Below are 19572 nucleotides of genomic sequence, written 5' to 3' on the forward strand. Positions count from 1 at the left end.
TAAAAATTAACCAATTCCATAATTGACTTTTTCCACAGCCATTCAAACCTTTGCTGAGAAGTGAATTCACATAAAGGGATGAATTTGAGAGTGTTTGCAGACATGTAATGTATGTAGAGGGGCCTTTCAATGTTTGTAAGATGTGCGTGTGTAAAAACTAGGTCATCTGTTTGGAACTGACACATCCCCCTGCAAACAGATATTTGAAAATCTGAGCGTGCAGAGAGGGGTGCCACGAGCAATCTAAAAAAACAAAAAACAAGAACCCAACAACAACAACAACAACAAATGACTGCACAAATTGTTGGGACGGAGATAAAACTTATTTGGCGTCTCTTTGTATACAATTACCATCCTGCGACCGGAGCAAACACGATATTAAAGAGGATGCAGGTTTCCCTGGTTTTGGGTGCAAGCTCCAAGTGTTCTCCTGCAGTTTCCTCATGTGGTAGCCTAGATCCATATTTAAACACATGTGGTGGACATAATGAAGATTCATACAGGTTATCCTTTCAAATCGATGTATCGGGAACCTGCACTTCCCTTTTGTAATACACAGTGGTGCCGATCTCCTGTATAATTTTACCTCTCAGGCAAAACCATGATATATCCTTCCCAATTCCACCTAAACAACTGCATGGTTTATCTGAATGACACCCTGAGAGATATCTCCTGACCAAAAGCTACCGCTCAAACGCTGCGGCCAAGATCACACAAAGGCCAATCCGCTCGGGGACGCTTCCCCAATGTGGGAAAAAAAAAATGATTCGAAAGTGTACACGTTTCACTGACTCTGATTCAAGGGCGGATAAAAGACTTCTATTGTGGTCGGAGAAGGATGTGAGGAGGGAAGAGAGGACACCAAAAACTGAGAAAACTTGGTGTGCAGAAAGGTGTTGAGGAGATCATGTCCAGGAGGATCCAGCAGGGGCCACTGTTCATGCAGGTGGTTTTGGCCACATCGTTTGTAACTGAACCAAAAAGAGCCTTTTTCTTACTGTGTGATCAATACATTAACACAGCCAAGCAGTGTCAGACAGTCCATCAGTTCTTCCCCATTGAATGAAGTGAGCTAATTAAAGCCATTCTTTACTAACTAATCTTGGACACAGAGGACTGAACACTCTTCACACCAAATATTTTTTATTGTTTACATACAGGGACCGTCTGTCACTGGAGTCAATGCAAGAAAGCCATCCACTGTGCTCAGTGTCAGCTCTGGTATAAAAAGGAATAAACAGTGTTTAGAAAGCCTACCGTACCTCTGCTACTCTTTCAGTGCACACAGGGGCTGTGGTGATGAAAAGCTAGAACCATCAATCAAACACAATCTACATGGACATTATTGTACAGCACTGTCTGGAGTTTTACACAATATTAAAATAGATTGATGTGGAATTTACAGGGCTTCACACTTAGCTTCACTAGCATTATTGCAGCCACCAGCTTTGTCATGTGGTTGTACCGTCACATGACTTGGTCTCTTTTTTTTGCGATTTGCACACCGCAATTTTGCACGTGCCCAACAGCGACTTGATATTTGAAAAATAAACAGAAAGTTTCTCAGCCATGAGCAGTGGCTGAGCAAATGGGTCATCAAATTAAGAAACAAAAAATATCATCTAGTAAGATGAATGCATAACAGCAGAATGCTTAACCTCTGAAAAGTAGTAGAGTCTGCAACCAGTCATCGGGTTTCTAACTGTTGTTCAAAGATACTACAAGATTTTACTGTTTGGATTGCAAGTATATAGCAGTCTCGGTGTTCTGTGCTTTGGTAGCTGTTTTGTGGATGCGAGTCCCTTCCTGTTGCGTGAAAGGCTCAGTTTCGGACAGTCTATTTTTAGCTATTTATCATTTCAAGATGCACGGATATCCCTAATATGGTCATCTGTGGCAGAGGAGCTGCAAACACCTACTGCTCAAACGTTCTGTTTGTATGAAGCAGCCAATCAGGAGAAAGTTTTCTTGAATGGAAGGGGAAGTGAGCTAAAAAAGCATTTCACACTTCAGATCGAGAAAGTCTTTTGTTAGAATGTCGTGGACCAAAAAAGGCAGCACTATGCTATGGTGTTTTGTTTTTTTTTGTTTTTTTTCCCCAGTGGTGGGAGATAATGGAGGTCACGGAGGAAACTTGCATAAACATAAAAAAAAAACAAGATGCAAAGTGAAACAGAAAAGCCAAACCCAGCACTCAGGGCTACACTAAGGCCCAGAACAAGACAGGGAAGGATTATTCTGAACTGTGAATCATGCAAAGCTTATACAGAGTATAAAATAGGCCCGGCCCTTAAACTTGGCTAATATGTGAAAAGTTTGGTGCCAAGATTTAAAAATAAATAAATAACAAAATCACTGTGCATTTCTAAATGTATCATTACAGAAATTATATTCAGCATTTCACTGATGATTCCACAGGCAGTCACAAAGGTAAGAGAAGACGGCAAATTAACATAATCGTTATAGTAATTAGTGTGTATTTAAATGTGCATCAAATAGTTGAAACACGGATTTCAATCTTGTGTTTTCATTGGGCTTCTTATGATTGATGTCTTAACATAATAATCATAATCTTCCATCACCTGACTCCTGAGCCGATACTGAGTTTTTCTCTCTTTTCTTCCTGTGCAAACATTCTCTTAAAATTTTGAATCTCTTGCAGCTTCTTAGTATTTCTGATTGCGCCGTTGCAGTCTCCTGCTTACTCCCTTCTGTCTCCTCGTCCCTTCATTTCCTCCCTTGACATTTAAAAAGCCTCAGTTTTAAATATCTATCACGCACAGAACACTACAGTAATGTGGTGTTGACACAGGTCGTGAGCTCTGAAGGTGCCTTTAAAAACAACTTAAAATCGAACTTTGAAAACACTGTAAAAACATCTTCAGGCCCACTTAGGGGTTCGTAACTTCCTACTCTCTGGTCTTTTCGCCTGACAGGGTAATATTTTCAATTAAGAAAGTCTTTCCACAGCCTTTTAGCTTCAGAACGAAGCTAAGCGCTTGCTTTGGGAAGAGTGGGTGGTTTGTTGTTGATGGGGGGCTGTTTGAACTCTATTTTAGAACTTGAGAAGTGGGTAAATGCCACCAAAGCCCAACACGGTAACACACACACTACGCTTTAAAGCTGTGGTAAAATCTCAGTACTGCAGGATATAGCTGCACCTCTTCAATCCAGCCCAGCGACGACAGCAGGTTGAAAACAAGAAAATAAACTGCTAAGACATTTTGGATTGCCGGAGCTCACTGAACTGCAATGACAGGTATCGATCGGGCCAGTTATTTACCAGCCAAGCTGTTCGTCTGAGAGGGGGCATGAAGAGAACACAGTGGCAGGGGCTATTATTTATGAGCAGTTATGTGACAAACACTTCTGATCTACGAGGGGTTACGACTGGCTGAAGGTAGCGGCCAATCAACAACTAACAAAAAAAGAACCTGAAAGCAACTACAACAATATTCAAGTGACACCAATGAGCTCATCTATAAAATGAGTATCATGAATCAAATAATCATTGGGAGGTTTTCTGGAACATTCAAGTTGTAGCTCTGTAAACAGAAGCTTTGTAAAAATCATCTTTATTCCATGTAAAGACTCACAGCTGCACATCTCTTTATTGGAGTTGCCTGGAAATAAGAATCTGGTAGTTCATTGGAATTCACACATACAACTGAATGGAGCTTTCCAGGAAAGAAAATACCCATGAAAAGCTGCATTACATGGATTTATAGATGTTCTTTTTGAAATTATTTATATGTCTCTCATAACCCAACACTAGGCTTACAGTGGCCATATGCTCACTTATAGTTACAGTGATAATGGCCAGGAAACTTTGTTCATTTAGTAATGCTATAAAATTGTGTTTAATCGCAAGAAACCCAGCTATTTAGCAATCAGATAGGGTCATAAATGACCCTATCATATTTTCTACAGGAATCCATTTTTAATGGTTTTATCTGTTGTAAATCAGAGTTTGTATATGTGGAATACTTCAGAAATCTCGCAAAGAAACACTTAAAATCAAGACTTCCTCAACAGTACTTCTCTAGGTTTGCAAGCCACTTGACTGTAAAACAACGTAGTAATTGGAATTTGATAATTAAGATACATCAAAGCTTATGTCTTTCAAAAATGTGTACACATATTGCACATAACCCGCCATTGTCCTTGCCATACCAATGGACCATGTGGATCATGTAAGGAACTACTAACCAATTAGTAGATAGTAGATACTAAATAAAAGTCCATCCATCCATCCATCTTCATCCGCTTTATCCGGGGCCGGGTCGCAGGGGCAGCAGCTTAAGCAGAGAAACCCAGACCTCCCTCTCCCCAGCCACCTCCTCCAGCTTATCCGGGGGAACACCAAGGCGTTCCCAGGCCAACCAAGAGATATAATCTCTCCAGTGTGTCCTGGGTCTGCCCCGGGTCCTCCTCCCGGTGGGACATGCCTGGAACACCGCGCCCAGGAGGCATCCTTGTCAGATGCCCAAACCAGCTCAGCTGGCTCCTTTCGATGTGGAGGAGCAGCGGCTCTACTCTGAGCCCCTCCTGGATGGCCGAACTTCTCACCCTATCTCTAAGGGAGAGGCCAGCCACCCTTCGGAGGAAGCTCATTTCCGCCGCTTGTATACCCTTTATGAAGAAAACATCGAGGGAAGAGTTTATCCTGCCCGGGTTACTGGGGCCCCGCCCTGGAGCGAGGCCCGGGAGGGTGCCCGAGGGCGAGCGTCTGGTGGCCGGGCCTTAGTCCATGGGGCCCGGCCGGGCACAGCCCGAAAAGGGGACATGGGCCCATCCTCCCACAGGCCCACCACCCGCAGGAGGCGCTATAGGGGTCGGGTGCATTGTGTGTCGGGTGGCGGCCAGGAGCGGAGGCCGTGGCGGACTGATCCCCGGCTGCCAAGACTGGCAATCGAGACTAAATAAAAGTATTGTTTTAAATCTTTAGTGACCTGTTATGATTATAAGTTCTCCTTATAATTATTATCAAGGAGTAGCTGTGGTTAAAAACTCTCAGGATGTTCCTTTTTACTTTCCAGCAGGTGGTTTCGTATACCATCAGGACAGCTGTAGTTTTAGGGCACAATTAAAAGTCTTCACTACTTTGTCATTATTTTATTTATTAGTCATCTGTAAAGGCATTCCAATTTAAAACAAAAGTCAGAACTCCCATACTTCAGCAGCTACTCTGATTTTGAAGAGCTGTGGTAGTAAAACATCACTTAGGTAATCAGTTTTCAATATTGTCTCATGCATTTATTCATGGCACAGCATCTCTATTAACCTTAATTGGCCCAGTTCCTCTGTGTTGTTACACACCTGTTTTAAACCTAGAAGCAGTAACTGAGAGGAAGCTTTCGAATGCGTTGGCAAGAAAGTGAACCATAAGGAGATCCGCCATAAATCGCTGACCTCGGATCAGATCCACCGGACTGACCTTTAGTCTGCGAAGCATTCGGTAACAAAATCCTGAGTGGACCACCGCTGCACACTGTGCCAGCAACACGTCGGAGGCACAGCAGTAATTACATACAGTAGCTTGTACCTCTGCAATGCTACGGGGAATACAGCTGATCCTTGTCGCACGATCTGACCTGCATTAGAGGTGTAATGGCTTCTGATGATATGACAGACAAGAATGCGTGCTGCATAGTTACAAGGCACAAGTCAGTCAACCGATACGAGGCCAAAGATTTAATATTCCAAACTGACATTAGCTTAAAGGGTGAGAGGATGTAAGTACCTCATGAGGCTTTTTTCAGCAGTATGTGACAAAGTCCTGCACAGCCTCCTATTTAAATGACTATAACAGTCTCTATTTTTAGATTTAGTTGTTAAAATGAAGTAGGCCTTACACTGCCTGAAATATCTGCTGTGTAAATGTTTATTGATACCAGTTTCGTTTCTCTTGCACTTTAAAGATTTATCTTACACACCCTTACATTTCCTCCCAGCAACTTATATTTTTTCAGAAAGCACAGAATACTTTAAAAACTTTAAATTGATGAAATGTCAAGTGCATCCCTAGTCAATGCCTGTTGCAGCTCTTAGTTTATGTGTATATTGTAGTTACATTTACTGGTGTTTCCAAGGGCCTCCACCTCGACTGACCTGCTGCTGTGGTATTCTACACATGGAAGGAGGCACTTCTTAAAAGAGCTCACCACCAACCAATGAGCTCAAAGGTTGGAGCATATATAGAAGATGTTTCCATATTTACATGAATGACTAGAAAGGCAGCAAAATTCACAGATCATCATTTTTGCGAAAGGGAGCAGAGCAATGTGGAATTTCCTGTGAGCTGTGCAGTATTGGTGTCGTTGCCAAAGACTGTATATAAAAGATGGCTGTAGCCATTGTGACATCACCTACTGTTTGTGAAGGTTCACAGTTACTACGATTTACAAAGGTAGACGAATTGCTGACACGCTTCAATCGATCTGGGTCAGTCTACTCCAAAGACTGCGTCTTGTCTGCGATGCATTTATGTCCCATACGGACTTCATGTTACTGTGGTTATATAAAAGCAAGACTCCCAAGTACCCAAATCATTTTGTAGTACAGCCCCATTTGTGCAGGAATCAACCAGTTTGGAACCATTTCAAAAGCAATGAGTTTACAAGTTGCAGATCACATGCCGCGGTGCCAAACCACTGTTTTCACTATTGTGACGGTTGCACAAAGCACACCCTCCTTTATCCTGCTTGTTGACGCTAATAAAAACCACAGTGTTAAACATAGCAATCATTATGTTTTATACAGTAAGGCGTTAAGTGTTTAATGAGGTCATGAGTCAGTCAAAAAGTACAATGTTTATTTTGTTTTTCCTCGACTTCTGTACAATCCAACTTCTTTTTGCATCCAGGTTCAGAAAAATAAGATCCATTATGCCACTCTTGGACGCTGTAATCTTTAAGTAGCGAGATTTTCAGCACAATTTCAACTAACTGAATTCAACGAACTTCAAAAAAAATCCTAAGAAAAAACAAATTAATGCTCATTTCTTCCTTTACTAACAGCAGGCATCAGGGTTTGGTTTGTTGAGATAAAATGCTGGTGGTGCCAATTCTCCATCCTCTGCCATTAAATCTTGTCAGCAGAGATACATTTTAACTGAAACGTTACCTCTGACAAAAAAGTGGAAAACATGATGGAAAGATGTTTTTTTATGCACACAGAGATGCGATGTTTTCATCTGTCACAAGATTTCGTCTCGCCAGTGGATTTTAAGACAGCTCCGGTCTGTTCTTATTTTATGCGTTTCTACTCATTTGGCAATGCGTAAGAAACACATCAACGTGCCAGCAAAGGCAAATATGATGATTTCTAGCAAGTAAACATAAATCCAAGTTTATAATATTGAACTACTCTGCAAATTACTACTGCAAATTTCTATTAAAAGCACGGACAAGTTCCCTGTCGTCTTGGTGCCGTGAACACGTAGCAGTAAGCACCATTAACTGCCAGACTAAAGCTCACAGACTACTATTAAAGAAAAGCAGCTTTTATGTGTAATCTTGCCTTTTTAAAACATGGAAAAAAACAGTTGAAAGGGCAAAGCAGCTCACAGGTGTAATTGGAGTATTCATACTTAGATATGCGTGGGTGTGCTTTTTCAAAATCATAACTCATTTTGTTTTTAATTGTGCTGTCAAGACAATAAGACTGAGAAACTGCATGGAAAATGTTCTAATTATACTTTCAGATTCATTACCTGCACAAACGCACTCGGATTCACACATAAAGGCTTATTTTAGTGGCATCGTTCTTCTGAAAGCACCACTGTAAATTAATATAGCAGGAAAAACAACGTTTTTACAGAAATAGATGTGATTGTGTCCTTAAGTATCGTGGCGTTTGAATAGAAAACACATAAATGTGTTGAGGTACAGAGCGAGAATTTAAGGCTGCTTTTTCTGATGTTAAGACTTTATGGTTAAGTAAAAATAGACGGCAGCTTTAAGGAATTCTAAGGAGTATTTATTTCATTCCCATGTAGCCGGAGGGAGATTCTGTAGACTGAAGAAAAACACATAAAAATATGTGGATGAGCTTTCTATGTAAAAGCTCCATGAAGCTGTGAAGGAAATGAAAATAGACAAAAAGGACAGTAGATGTGTATATGTGACACGATCACTGACCTGATGTGAGAAAAATCCATGTTTTTAATGAGGCCAGCGCATAGATGCTAAGCACAAATTGTCAGTACAATAAGAAATATGGAGCCGTCTGCCTGTCGGTACATATTTGGTACAGAACACAGTGCAATTTGTTTCAAGGTGCATCTACATGCAGAGAAGATCACAGGGTTACAGATAACATGTCTTCATCTCATCGAAGCCTTTGGCTCTCGCTTTGTAGTTACACATGGTGGTAACCCTGCACCAGGCGCTGAATTCTCTCTGCAGCCGAGCTGGTAACCCGGCACTCAGTCTGCTGCCTTTTTTAAGATCTGCACATGGTTCTTAAATTTAGGGCAGCTAGGGTCATCTCCTGAGGAGCCAGCATCGCATGTGATGTAAACAAGCAAGTGTTCACACATGCATAAATATAATTATCTCTACCATGCAAACCTACCTCTGAGAACTGGGGTCCTACACAACCAAAAAGCCACAACAAAGACGATTTACAGGTAAGCTACAGGTAACCAGAGCTCATTTTTTCCAGCATAACAAGGAAAGTTCTTTAATTAACTTTTTCATGGTAACAATCAGTTAGATGAAAGATTACAGTCATCTGACATCAGAAAACAAAGAAGCACACGTGAAAGGTTTTCATTGTTTTTAAGGCTCAGACTCACTTCACAAACAAGGTCTTTGTCTGTTATCACTTCCTTTTTTTCTTGTAGCAGGAGCCAGCTACACCACCGCAAGCACACATCATCGGTTTTTTCACACATTTTCTAAAATGCCCCCCGATGACAGTACCCAGGTAAGGAAATCCCAAATATACGCAGCTTTTTCTGTGAGAGAAACGTTTCCATATATTAATGGGACTTCTTCAGTCTCATAAACGTGCCAACATTGTGTTTGCAAAAGGAGCAGACTGAGAAGTCACTTGGATGAGTGATGTCCAGATGAACAGAATCAACTCTGTGGGACTTTTAAAATGCAGCACTGTGATGCGATATTTACATTTATCCTGCAATATGACATCTTGCTATATATCATATAATCTTCCACTGTGATTGTAAATGTACAGCCTGTGCAGCCAGCGATGCATTACTTAAATTCTGACTAAGTTCTCCCATGAGAATGAGGTGCAGTGATAATGTTAAAGGACTGCAAGATCTCCCTTCAGGGGGGGGGGGATAATTAACAAACAAAAGAGGAAGGCCCCTTTCAGGTTTCTCTCTTTTTCAAGTATAAAAGAAAATCTGAAAACAAACAAGTCCAAGTTGTCATAACGGGACTTCCAGGGAGCAATTAGTTCCTAAAAATGATCCATGCTGATGTCAGCACTTTCATTATTAACATTTCTCATAAAAGTTGGGGCATTATTCAGCACGGTTGAACGAAAAATGTGGGATCTAAAAACAACTTTTGACTTCTGGTCGTTTTTTGAATGCTTTAAAGTTCTTTACTTTTTTATACTTCTTGTATCACTGACCTTATACGCTTACTGCCTTTTGTCTAAAGCTCGTGATGAATCCTCTTTATTCCACCTCAGACAGAAGCTGTTTTTTACTTTGCTTGATCTGCACAAAAGTTTAAAATCATTCTGCACTTTCCATTTTAATGACTGTTTAATTAGCCTTGAAAGTATTTTTTTTTATTAGCCACTCTCTTAAACACCGTAGTTATATTAAAATCAGGAATACTTAAATACAAAATCCATGAGATAACGTAATGTCAAAAATGTCCTAATTAATGTTTCCATTGCAATTGAATTGCTTAACTTTTGATCGACTTTCACCTGGATCGGTTTAAAGGTTAAAAGCACAGTTTTGGGAGATGATTCGTACCCAATTACACGGCTATAAAGGTTTCTCTGGACATGTCCTGATGGCACCATATGCAAATGTTGTCGGCCAGGTCAAAAGCCAACGTGGCCAGAACTGGAAGGCAGAAATACGTCAAGCTCTTTAAACATGTTTGACAGTTGAAACCATCATTGACCTTTGAGGGGGCTTTAACTGGCTATGGGGACTGAGCAGTGCAAAATAATCCTCTCCTGTCAAACGTCACTCAAGCTTAGCAAAAACACAGGGCATCATCCAGCTCAGCTTTGCTCCAACAACTGGAAACACTGAGAGAATCGCGGAAAATGGTACATTAACCGGCAGCCATGAAATCTGTTTGAGATCAAACACTAGTGGATTTAGGTAATTAAGCACCGTTGAAGTGTGTTGATGCGAGGAGCTCTTCTCACACCTTCACTTTACGGGTGAGTAAGGGTACGTTGGGAGATTGGGCGTAGGCAAGCTGAGGGTGACGTGGGGTGACGCCAGGGGCAGAGCAGACGAGCTAATCAGAACTAGTCTAGATCATAGAATTTCATCCAAGGATTTTCTCTTCGACTTCTGATGAAACTGACCTTCTATGAATACCCTCAATTATGCAAAATGATCTCTTTAATAAAGTCCTCAATCAAAGTCACAGACCCCCTACTGAGAAAGTCCCGGGTTGCATAAAATCACCATTAGCTCTCAGTGACTTCAGATGGCTTTTGATAATTATGACAAAAAATGTAAATAGTTCATTTTCTATGACTGGGCTTTGGGTTATTTACACAACAGATTAAAAGACTAACTTTAAGTCGATTTATGACTGTTTGTATAAGGTTATAAACATGTCACGACACTGGGTCAAGCAGAGAGATGATCATAAAGGCAAAGTTGACAGAGTCTGCTTTCATTCTAATCTGCCTTTTGTGATGTCCCTGCTCTGCTTTGGCATTAAAACGCTGCTATTCTGGACACAAGTGAGAAAACAAAATGATTAGATTAAAGGTTTGGATGCACATGTTTTAGAGGAGGTTCGGCTCAGATTTGATCACTCATTTACAGCTCATTCATGGATATGGAGTATTAAAGTTTCCTGATGTGTTTCACAGCATCCAAATACAGCAGGAGGAGTGGGGGTGAGGGGTGGCTCACAGCCCATTATCCTGCTGCAGAATATCCTTGGGAAAGAAAGACAAATATATACATACATTGCACAAGCTATATCTGTAAAATTAGTGATTCGCTTTTATCTGAAATCAAAGAGATGCTCGCAAATGTAATAAACGCCACCTTTTGTTTTTTAATAATGCATCATACTGGGACCGCAGTGAGCTTTTCAAGCAAAGTGTAGACTTTTGTTTTGAACAAATATAATTAGACTTATTTTTAAAATACTTGCTGCAATGCTGAATCTAATTTGTATTTAGTAAAGTACAGTCCTTGATGAGCTATTCCCAGAGGCTGGGAGGCCCAGTTTGTATTTTCAACCATCATAAAATCCTTGAATTAAAGAAAACTCAAGGGTCTTCCACTTTCCAGAGATTGTCGAAGGCTGGATATGTTGAGATTAGAATAGCTCGTCTCTGTGGCATAGAGTCTATGGGACAACAGAGGGTTTTTATTCTTTTCAGTCATGTACAGATCTATAAAAAGGTTTAGTACTAATTCTTTGCCTTGTGTTTTTTACTATATTGTCTGCTTGTTCCCTTTAAAATATTATTTATTCATTTCTGTTCATCCATCCATTGCTTTCTATTTAAGCAAGCCAAGGTTGTGGGGGGCTAGAGCCAATTCTAGGTCTTGTTGGGTGAGAGTCTCTTGCAGACAGAGACACGTGCTCATAGGCTTCTGCATTAAAATGCCTGATTTCAGAGCATTAACAAACATTTAGATTCTGGTATAAAAATGTTTTTTTTGGTCTCTCTGGATAGTGTCTCTGTTCATAACTCATCGGAATTGATGGTGATTGAGCAGATGGCTACCCGTTAGTCTTCACCTTAACTGGAGTCACTGAGCTGGACCTCTCCACTCTGTCTGAGCTGTTGGAACCTTTCAAAGCATTTTTAATGGAGCTTTCTAAATGTTTATTCTACTAACAGACAGTCAAGTCCACTTTTGGTCAATGAAATTCTAACTGTTTATTTTAATTTTACTCAATTTAATTAGCCCATATCTGTGTCTGTGCTTCACCTGGAAATTTTATGGATGCAAGCCAAACTAGAGTCAGACAATAACCTCGAAGATATGGCTACTTCTGGCTCAAAATAAGCAAATAAACAAATAAAACAACATTGCCAAAAAACTAAAACTGAGACTTCAAAATGCTGACCCAGAAACCTACATCCATACACTAAAATGGTAAATGGTCTGTATTTCTATAGCGCTTTACTTGACCCCAAAGCGCTTTACACAACCAGTCATCCACCCATTCACACACACACATTCACACACTGGTGATGGCAAGCTACAGTGTAGCCACAGCCGCCCTGGGGCACACTGACAGAGGCGAGGCTGCCCACCGGGCCCTCTGACCACCACCAGTAGGCAACGGGTGAAGTGTCTTGCCCAAGGACACAATGACCGAGACTGTCGGAGCCGGGGCTCGAACCGGCAACCTTCCGATTACAAGACGAACGCTCAACTCTTGAGCCACGATAGTCTACTATATTGGTGATAGGAGATATATTGGTGCAGATATCAATCTGGATTCCTACCCTCACCTATGGCCACAAGCTCTGGGTTATGACTGAGAGAATGAGGTGTGGATACAATTGGCAGAAATGAATTTCCTCCATCAGGGTGAAGAACTTAGTCATTCATAACAGTGGCTCAGAGTAGAATTACTAATACTCCACATTGAAAGGAGCCAGTTGAGACGGTTGGTGCATCTAAGCAGCACGCCTCCTGAGCACCTCCTAGGTGAGATGTTTTGGATATTTTCTGCTGGGAAGAGGGACAGAGCAGGTCCTGGAAACACTGGAAAGATTACCTCAGTCAGCTGGCTTGGGAACACTTTGATGCCCCCCCTCGGCAGGTGGGGAGTAGGTGGCCGGGGAGATCTGGGATTTGGACTGCTGCCCATGGATGGATGTTTGGACAGTTAGATGGCTGGAATCAACCCATTAAACACTGAACTCACGCAGTAAAACAAACTAACCAACTGAGGCAACGGTAGACAGACAACTCCTGTGTTTTGTGAAGTAAAACAGTGTTTTGGTCAGTCGAGTGTGGTGGAGTGTAACAACTTCAGTTCCCTGTGGAAAAGACCTGTCTGAAGGCAGGTAAAGTGGGGAAAATGCTCCAAATAAAGCGTCCAAGTAAACCAACATTTATTTCTTGCCTACAGTCTTCTACTGCAAGTAACACACTGACTATGGATTTGAACCTGGATCTGAAGGCCCCGCAAAACCAAATGATTTAGCCAGTGAAAAGGTTTTCATCATAAACATCAGAAAGAAATATGTAGAATAATTTTACTGAGTTTTCTGAAAAGCACAGCAGTTCTTGGCTGAGAAAACAACATTTTTTGCACTGAAATAAAACAGGTTAATCTAGAAAGTGATTGCACCGTACCACAGGTTGGCTTAATAAAAAATACAAAAATGTATATCACGTATCATCATTCAGTCTAAAGATTTCCATGTTCGACTGTTTTTTAAAAGCTCTTAGCTTGAAGGACAGTCATACAATAGCTCCTAACCACATGCACATGTTTGGAAACTACATACTGAGACATTCACATTCCAGCTGGGCACAAATAACTGGAAAAATAACTATTACAGTGAAGTACAAGCTTAGGTTTACAAAACACAGCTGGTAGATACACTGTTGAAGTACACTAGTACAAGTTGTCTATTATGGTGTAAAGCCCAACAGGTTCAGGTTTAAATAACTTTATTCAGAGAATTTCAATGAAAGATGGCTTCATACTGCTTTGGCAAATAATGTTGCACGAATGTATGCATACCTTCCACACAAATATGAATACACAAATAACAGTGATGTTTACAGTACGGAGATCTGCACCGTTGCACACCCACTGTTTTTGCCTTTATTAAATTGTATAAAACATAACTGGAAAGCTACAACAGAGAGAGAATGAGACCAGGCTGTGTTTTTCAGACTCTTGCTGTCTAGCTGTGACCTGCAAGGCTCAGTGGATGTGGGTGAACACTTTCTAAAGGTTCTGTCAGTGAGCTGCTGACCCAAGCAAAGCAGTTTAAATACCTGTGGGTCATTTTCGTGACAACAAAATGGAGGAGGACTTCAACGGGAGGAATGAATGATGAGGTGATCTAAGAGATAACCAGAGCTCTTGATTTATCTTTTGATTTTGCAACTTTAAACCATTGGCACCTGGTGACTCAAAGAGCACAATTTCTCATTTAAGTGACTGAAATCTTTTCTTCCCATTTTTGATATATCTTTAGAGGTTCACAGAGGTTTCAAGAGGAGCAACTATGCGTTTGACAAATGCAAACTGAGGTGGTTCAAGCATCCAGTAAGGACACCTCCAAGTCAGGAACTCGAGGGACATCTAACCCTAACGCTGCAGGACAAACCTAGAACACATTGGAGGGATTAAACATCCCAGCTGAGCGTAAAAATGCCTTACAATTCTCAAAGGCAACTCTACTTATTAAACAGGAAGTGAAACTCTTTAGAATGAGAAATGCTTTTGTGTTTTGTGTGTTGGCATATTTTTATGGCAGAAACTGGAACTCCCAGAGAAAACCCACAGAAACAAGGGGGGGCGAGGGTGCCTCCTGCCCAGCTTCAAACCCAGGACCTTCTGGCTGTGAGGAAAAGAGCTAACCGCTAAAACACTGTGCTGCCACAGTGGTTAACCTAAAGCTATCAACTTAGATGCTTAAAGTGTCAGAAAATATTAGACCAGTTGATGTCAATAACGAGATTAAAGCCTTTTCAAACTACCATATCCAAGAATATGAACAACGACTGCATGATGATGATGACGTTCTTACCTTTGGTGGAATCGTTGGACTAGAAGTGTATGGAGCCAAGCTGGGTGGCACATCTGTAATGTAGGTCTTCTTGGGGCCTGGGGGCTGGTATCCTTGGGCTGGGACTGCTTGAGGTCTTCTAGAGTTTATTCCACTTACTTGTGGCGCACCTGGATGCTGCTGTTCTTGATATGGCCCCGGTGCCATTGGAGAGAAGCCAGGCTGTGGCGGGCCATAAGCAAAGTCAGGACCTTTGGGCTGAGCGGACATGTACTGCACCTGCGCGGGGCTGCGAATGGGCTGCTGGCCAAAATTGTGCCCACCAGGGGCTGGATGCTGGGGTCCAGGCTGAGCCGACCTCACTTGGACATTGAAGGTGGGCTGGCTTGGGGTTGATGCTGTAGCATAGGAGGCCGGAACCGGCTGAGGAGCCATGTGGGTTGGAGTCTTGGCCATAGGACTTAAAGGAGAAGGTGATGTAGATGAGACTCCCCCAGGAGTTTGAGGTTTGGGTGTAGACTTCTTGGTGGCAGTCAGTGGAGGCTGAGTTGGGATGACCATACGCTTGTAACCTGTCACGGGAGCGTTTGGGGCGGAGCCTGCTGAAGGTGCCATGGATCCAGAATTCTGAAAAGAGAAAGAGAATTTCGGTACTGCTCAGTGACATTTTAAAAGACACATATTATACATAAAAAAATTTTTTAAAAAACAACAACATTACATGCTAATATTAAGATGTCAAATCTGTCATGTTTTCCATCCTAGTACAACTTGATACTACACCACGTTTTGAAAATTTGCATAGCATAGCAATTTTCCATCTCACAGTTACATTAAGACAAATGATAACCAGACTTCAGCACCATGCATATATCCAAAATATTTAAGAGAAATCCTCTGAAAAAATATTTCAGTTCTGACTTCTTGCTACATGCAAACAGAAGACTGCCATGTCCACAGCTGGGGTGCTAGCGTGACTAAAAAAGATGCTAACTGGAAAGCAAAATGAACTAAAAGCACAGAAATGAAATCCTGCTCAGTGCCAAAATAATACAACAGATGTATTCTACAGCATTTCACTGACAGCGTAGTTTACGCTCAATAAGTATCCACCCTGCTTCCCGACAGTCAATTATACGGCTACCTCGACAGCAGAGGCTCTACACTGTCCATGACCACCCATAATCTATGGCTAATAAAGCAGGCGGGGTGGGGATAAATTGTTTGGCAGAGGACGTCGTGACAGCAGATTGGCAAAGGCAAATGACACTTGTGCTGACTCCAGCTGCTTGGACGGGAAAGATTTTAAATCACAGAGATTTGTGGCGCTGGCGTTCCTGGGAAGAGATGCCTGTAAAGCAGCAACACAACCCGGAGCTGAGATTCCACCTGAACGACTGTGGCGTTTTGATCCGATGTCCAAAGGCTACGTCTCATTTACAAGCCAAACTAGAAGGAAATATAGCAGCTAATAACAGGCAGAATAACAACACTTCATTCATATGTCAGAGGCTTCTGCCCCGAGTGTCTCTCATGTAAGTAATAATTGTTTTTCACCATGACTACATATCGGTGTCAGACATTCAGCCAGTCTAAAAAGGGTCTATCATTAACCTTGGATGGCCTTATTAGGTTACTGCCTGAAGCCAAAAATCAGAGTCAATTACTAAATTTGCAGCACTAAGGGAACAAAAATGAACACTTGTAGTCTTTAGACCCTTTGCAACCCGGTTTGATGAGATGTCTTCTAAAATGGGGCAGAGCAACAACTCCAATCGATTTCCCTTCAAAGTTGATCAAAGCCGGCTGCACAGAAATGTCACACGCCATTTTCCCCACACTGCTACACTTATGTAGCAATTCTATCAGTGAAACGTATACAGTACCATGCTCCTTATGATGTCCACAGATGAAAAAGAATTCCAAGTTTTGGTAAAAGCATCAACTTTGTCTAAATCCCATCTAATCTAAGTCAGAGGGGAACCCCTAAGGAACCATTAAAGGATCCAGAAAATATTCCTGCTCGCACTAGGATTTCTGTCTTAGTGATTAGAGCTGATGTTTATTTAAAAAGTGAGTCTGAGTATGTATGGAAACATCTTCCCTATGCCCTTTAGGAAGTGAAATTACTTCATTTAAATGTTTCATGGGTTTTAAATACTCTAGATTATTCATTTATCTTTAAGGCCTTAGAACCTACAGTAACATTCAGCTTGCCGGGCAAAGGAAATGCAAATTGGCCCCCTCAAAATAATTACACTGTCATGGTACATTTTCCACAAATTACATTAAGAGAATAGATTCACTCTTTTCTGAGGGTGATGAAACTGCTCAATGCACCAAATCAGAAAGAAAAGTCTGTGCAGGGTAAAAGATTTTCATATCGACTAAACTCTTTTTATGTCTTGACCTGCCAACCTTAACGAGGCCAGTCGGAGGCACTATCAGTGCATCGAAGGGAAGCGATTGACAGGCAGGATCTGAGACTCTTTGTATTGATAATACTGAATGTTATTAGCTGGTAACATTTATAAAGAGTATTTATTTTGAGCAAAAATGGGTAAAACTGCAGAACACTGACTCAATTAGAAGAGCACATTCTTGTGTAGGCTTTACAATTAAAGCCCGCTCATTAAGCCATAATTATCACCACCTCTGCCTTATGCTGTTGGGCCTTCGTGTCCCATCAAAACAGTTTCGATCCACCATCCTGGTGTCCTATATGGCCAGTGAAGTTTCCCAGGAGTCTCAGGAAACCAGACATTAACAGCAAATCCTTTAAAATCCTGGAAGGATCTGATTTTTTCCAGCACATCCTCCAAAGACCTGCTCCTGTTTGCACCTGCTCTTTTCTCCCAAATGAACACACTATGAGAACTGACTCTTATGCCATGTAACATAACTCAGAACATAACATATCCCAGTATTAAAATGTTATAATGCTTGGGCTCATCACTGTAAATCAACTAAAGATCTATATGTCAGCAGTGATGATGATGATTATCACTGCTAACCCCATACTATCACAGTATGCAATATTTTTGTTTTGTTTTTTTTTGCTTTTGTTAAATAGTGTTGAAATTCTTGGCTCTCTAGTAAAAGAGCACGATGCAGCATCTGCAGGGATGAAGATGCTATCCAGGCTGGTCATAGGGAAGAGAGGGGAGTGAAGCTGTCGATGACCCTCACCTTTGGCAATGAAAGGTGAGTGAAAGAATAATATCTCAAATATAAACTGTGGAAATAATTCTGCATATAAAGATGTCTGGGCTTTGTCTTGGATAAAAGGTTGAGACCCCTCATCGCTCAGTGTTATGGATGGACAGATATGTATGTATATATATATATATATATATATATATATATATATATATATATATATATATATATATATATAGAGAGAGAGAGAGAGAGAGAGAGAGAGAGAGAGAGAGAGAGAGAGAGAGAGAGAGAGAGAGAGAGAGAGAGCCTAACCTACATACAGTATTGTTCAAAAGTCTTGAGCCACCTCTCATGACCTTATATTTTGCTACGAAAATGAGAAATAGGTGCAGGGATTTATTGATTTATTTATTTCTGTAACAGGCTGCTGGTAACAAAATGCTTAAAGATACTATTTAAAGTATGTTATTTTGTTTCTAAGTTGTCTGCTATCTGTAAACCCAACACTGGTTCCTCCCTTCTGTTAGGTGCCTTGGTTCATAGGTCAGTGTTAAGTGGCTTAACAAATGTTTGAAAATGTGCAGGTACAAGGACTGAACTGAAAATGAGTGAAAAAGACAAAGAAAAATATCATACCTGCAGAAAGCCTGGAGAACTATTGCTCAACATCTCTTTTAGAAAGTGTCGCTCCTTGCAACCAAATGATAAAGAATAAGGGGGGTGGCTCAAGACTTTTGCACAGCTTGGTTTTTGGCACTAATAAAGTGGGATGTCCCAACTGTATGCAACCTATGATTAAAGCATTAGTTCATATCTGGAAGTAATGCTTATCAAAGTGTTACGGCCACCATGACAAAAACATTTGCTTTGTTTCCTCTTCATTAGAGAAACCTTTTAAAGAGATTTCTTTCATGTCTTTTTACTACTTTTTGAGTAAATCACTGCAGTACCACAAAGCCCTCTCTTTGTTGCACAAAATCCCGGTGTTGCATATAAAAACAGACCTCCCTCGTACTGAGGTGATAATTTGATATACAAAAGAGCTGCATGTGAGCACAGTACAGTATGCACTATTACAAATCAAAACTTGCCAATGCTTTGTTCACTAAAATAAAATTTCGGATTTTATTATCCACAATTAAAATTCCACTAAAGCTGAAAAATGATATTACCTGTTTTTCACATCCGAGTGTGGACATACAAGCAGCATCACTGATTTCTAAACACCCTCACGCCCTCCTCCCCCTTCTGCCATACACAAACACAACATACAGACTTTAAAAAGTTTCCCCGACCCCTTCAGAAAAGTTAACCCTCACTCTACACTGTAATTCAGACTGACTTTGCAAACAACTTAAGTGTGAAATTTCACAGAGACTCTCAAGAAAGCCTTTTGACACATTAAAAAAGATTAGGAGAGACTATACAAGCCTTTAGGGGGGGCTGAGTAAAACTGTTAACTTTGCATTTCAAACCACGAGGGTGGGGGATTTTTTTTTT

At 41.0% G+C, this 19572-nt stretch overlaps 1 protein-coding gene and 1 long non-coding RNA gene across 4 annotated transcripts in view; one reads left to right on the forward strand and one right to left on the reverse strand.

Moving 5' to 3' along the window:
• lpp (LIM domain containing preferred translocation partner in lipoma) overlaps positions 1-19572 on the reverse strand; it is a 176495-nt gene that overhangs the window by 50201 nt on the left and 106722 nt on the right. For all 3 annotated transcript variants that reach the window (XM_026159643.1, XM_026159644.1, XM_026159645.1), the window contains one exon: positions 14932-15537. In XM_026159643.1, coding sequence (XP_026015428.1) covers positions 14932-15537 — 606 coding nt within the window. The remainder of the gene's footprint in view (positions 1-14931; positions 15538-19572) is intronic.
• LOC113016659 (uncharacterized) lies at positions 7844-14123 on the forward strand. The gene is made up of 3 exons (XR_003271285.1): positions 7844-8632; positions 8849-8931; positions 14069-14123. It is a non-coding gene; the product is annotated as an uncharacterized LOC113016659 (long non-coding RNA).

The sequence above is a fragment of the Astatotilapia calliptera genome, chromosome 23 (assembly GCF_900246225.1).
Source record: "Astatotilapia calliptera chromosome 23, fAstCal1.2, whole genome shotgun sequence".
Lineage (NCBI taxonomy): Eukaryota > Metazoa > Chordata > Actinopteri > Cichliformes > Cichlidae > Astatotilapia > Astatotilapia calliptera.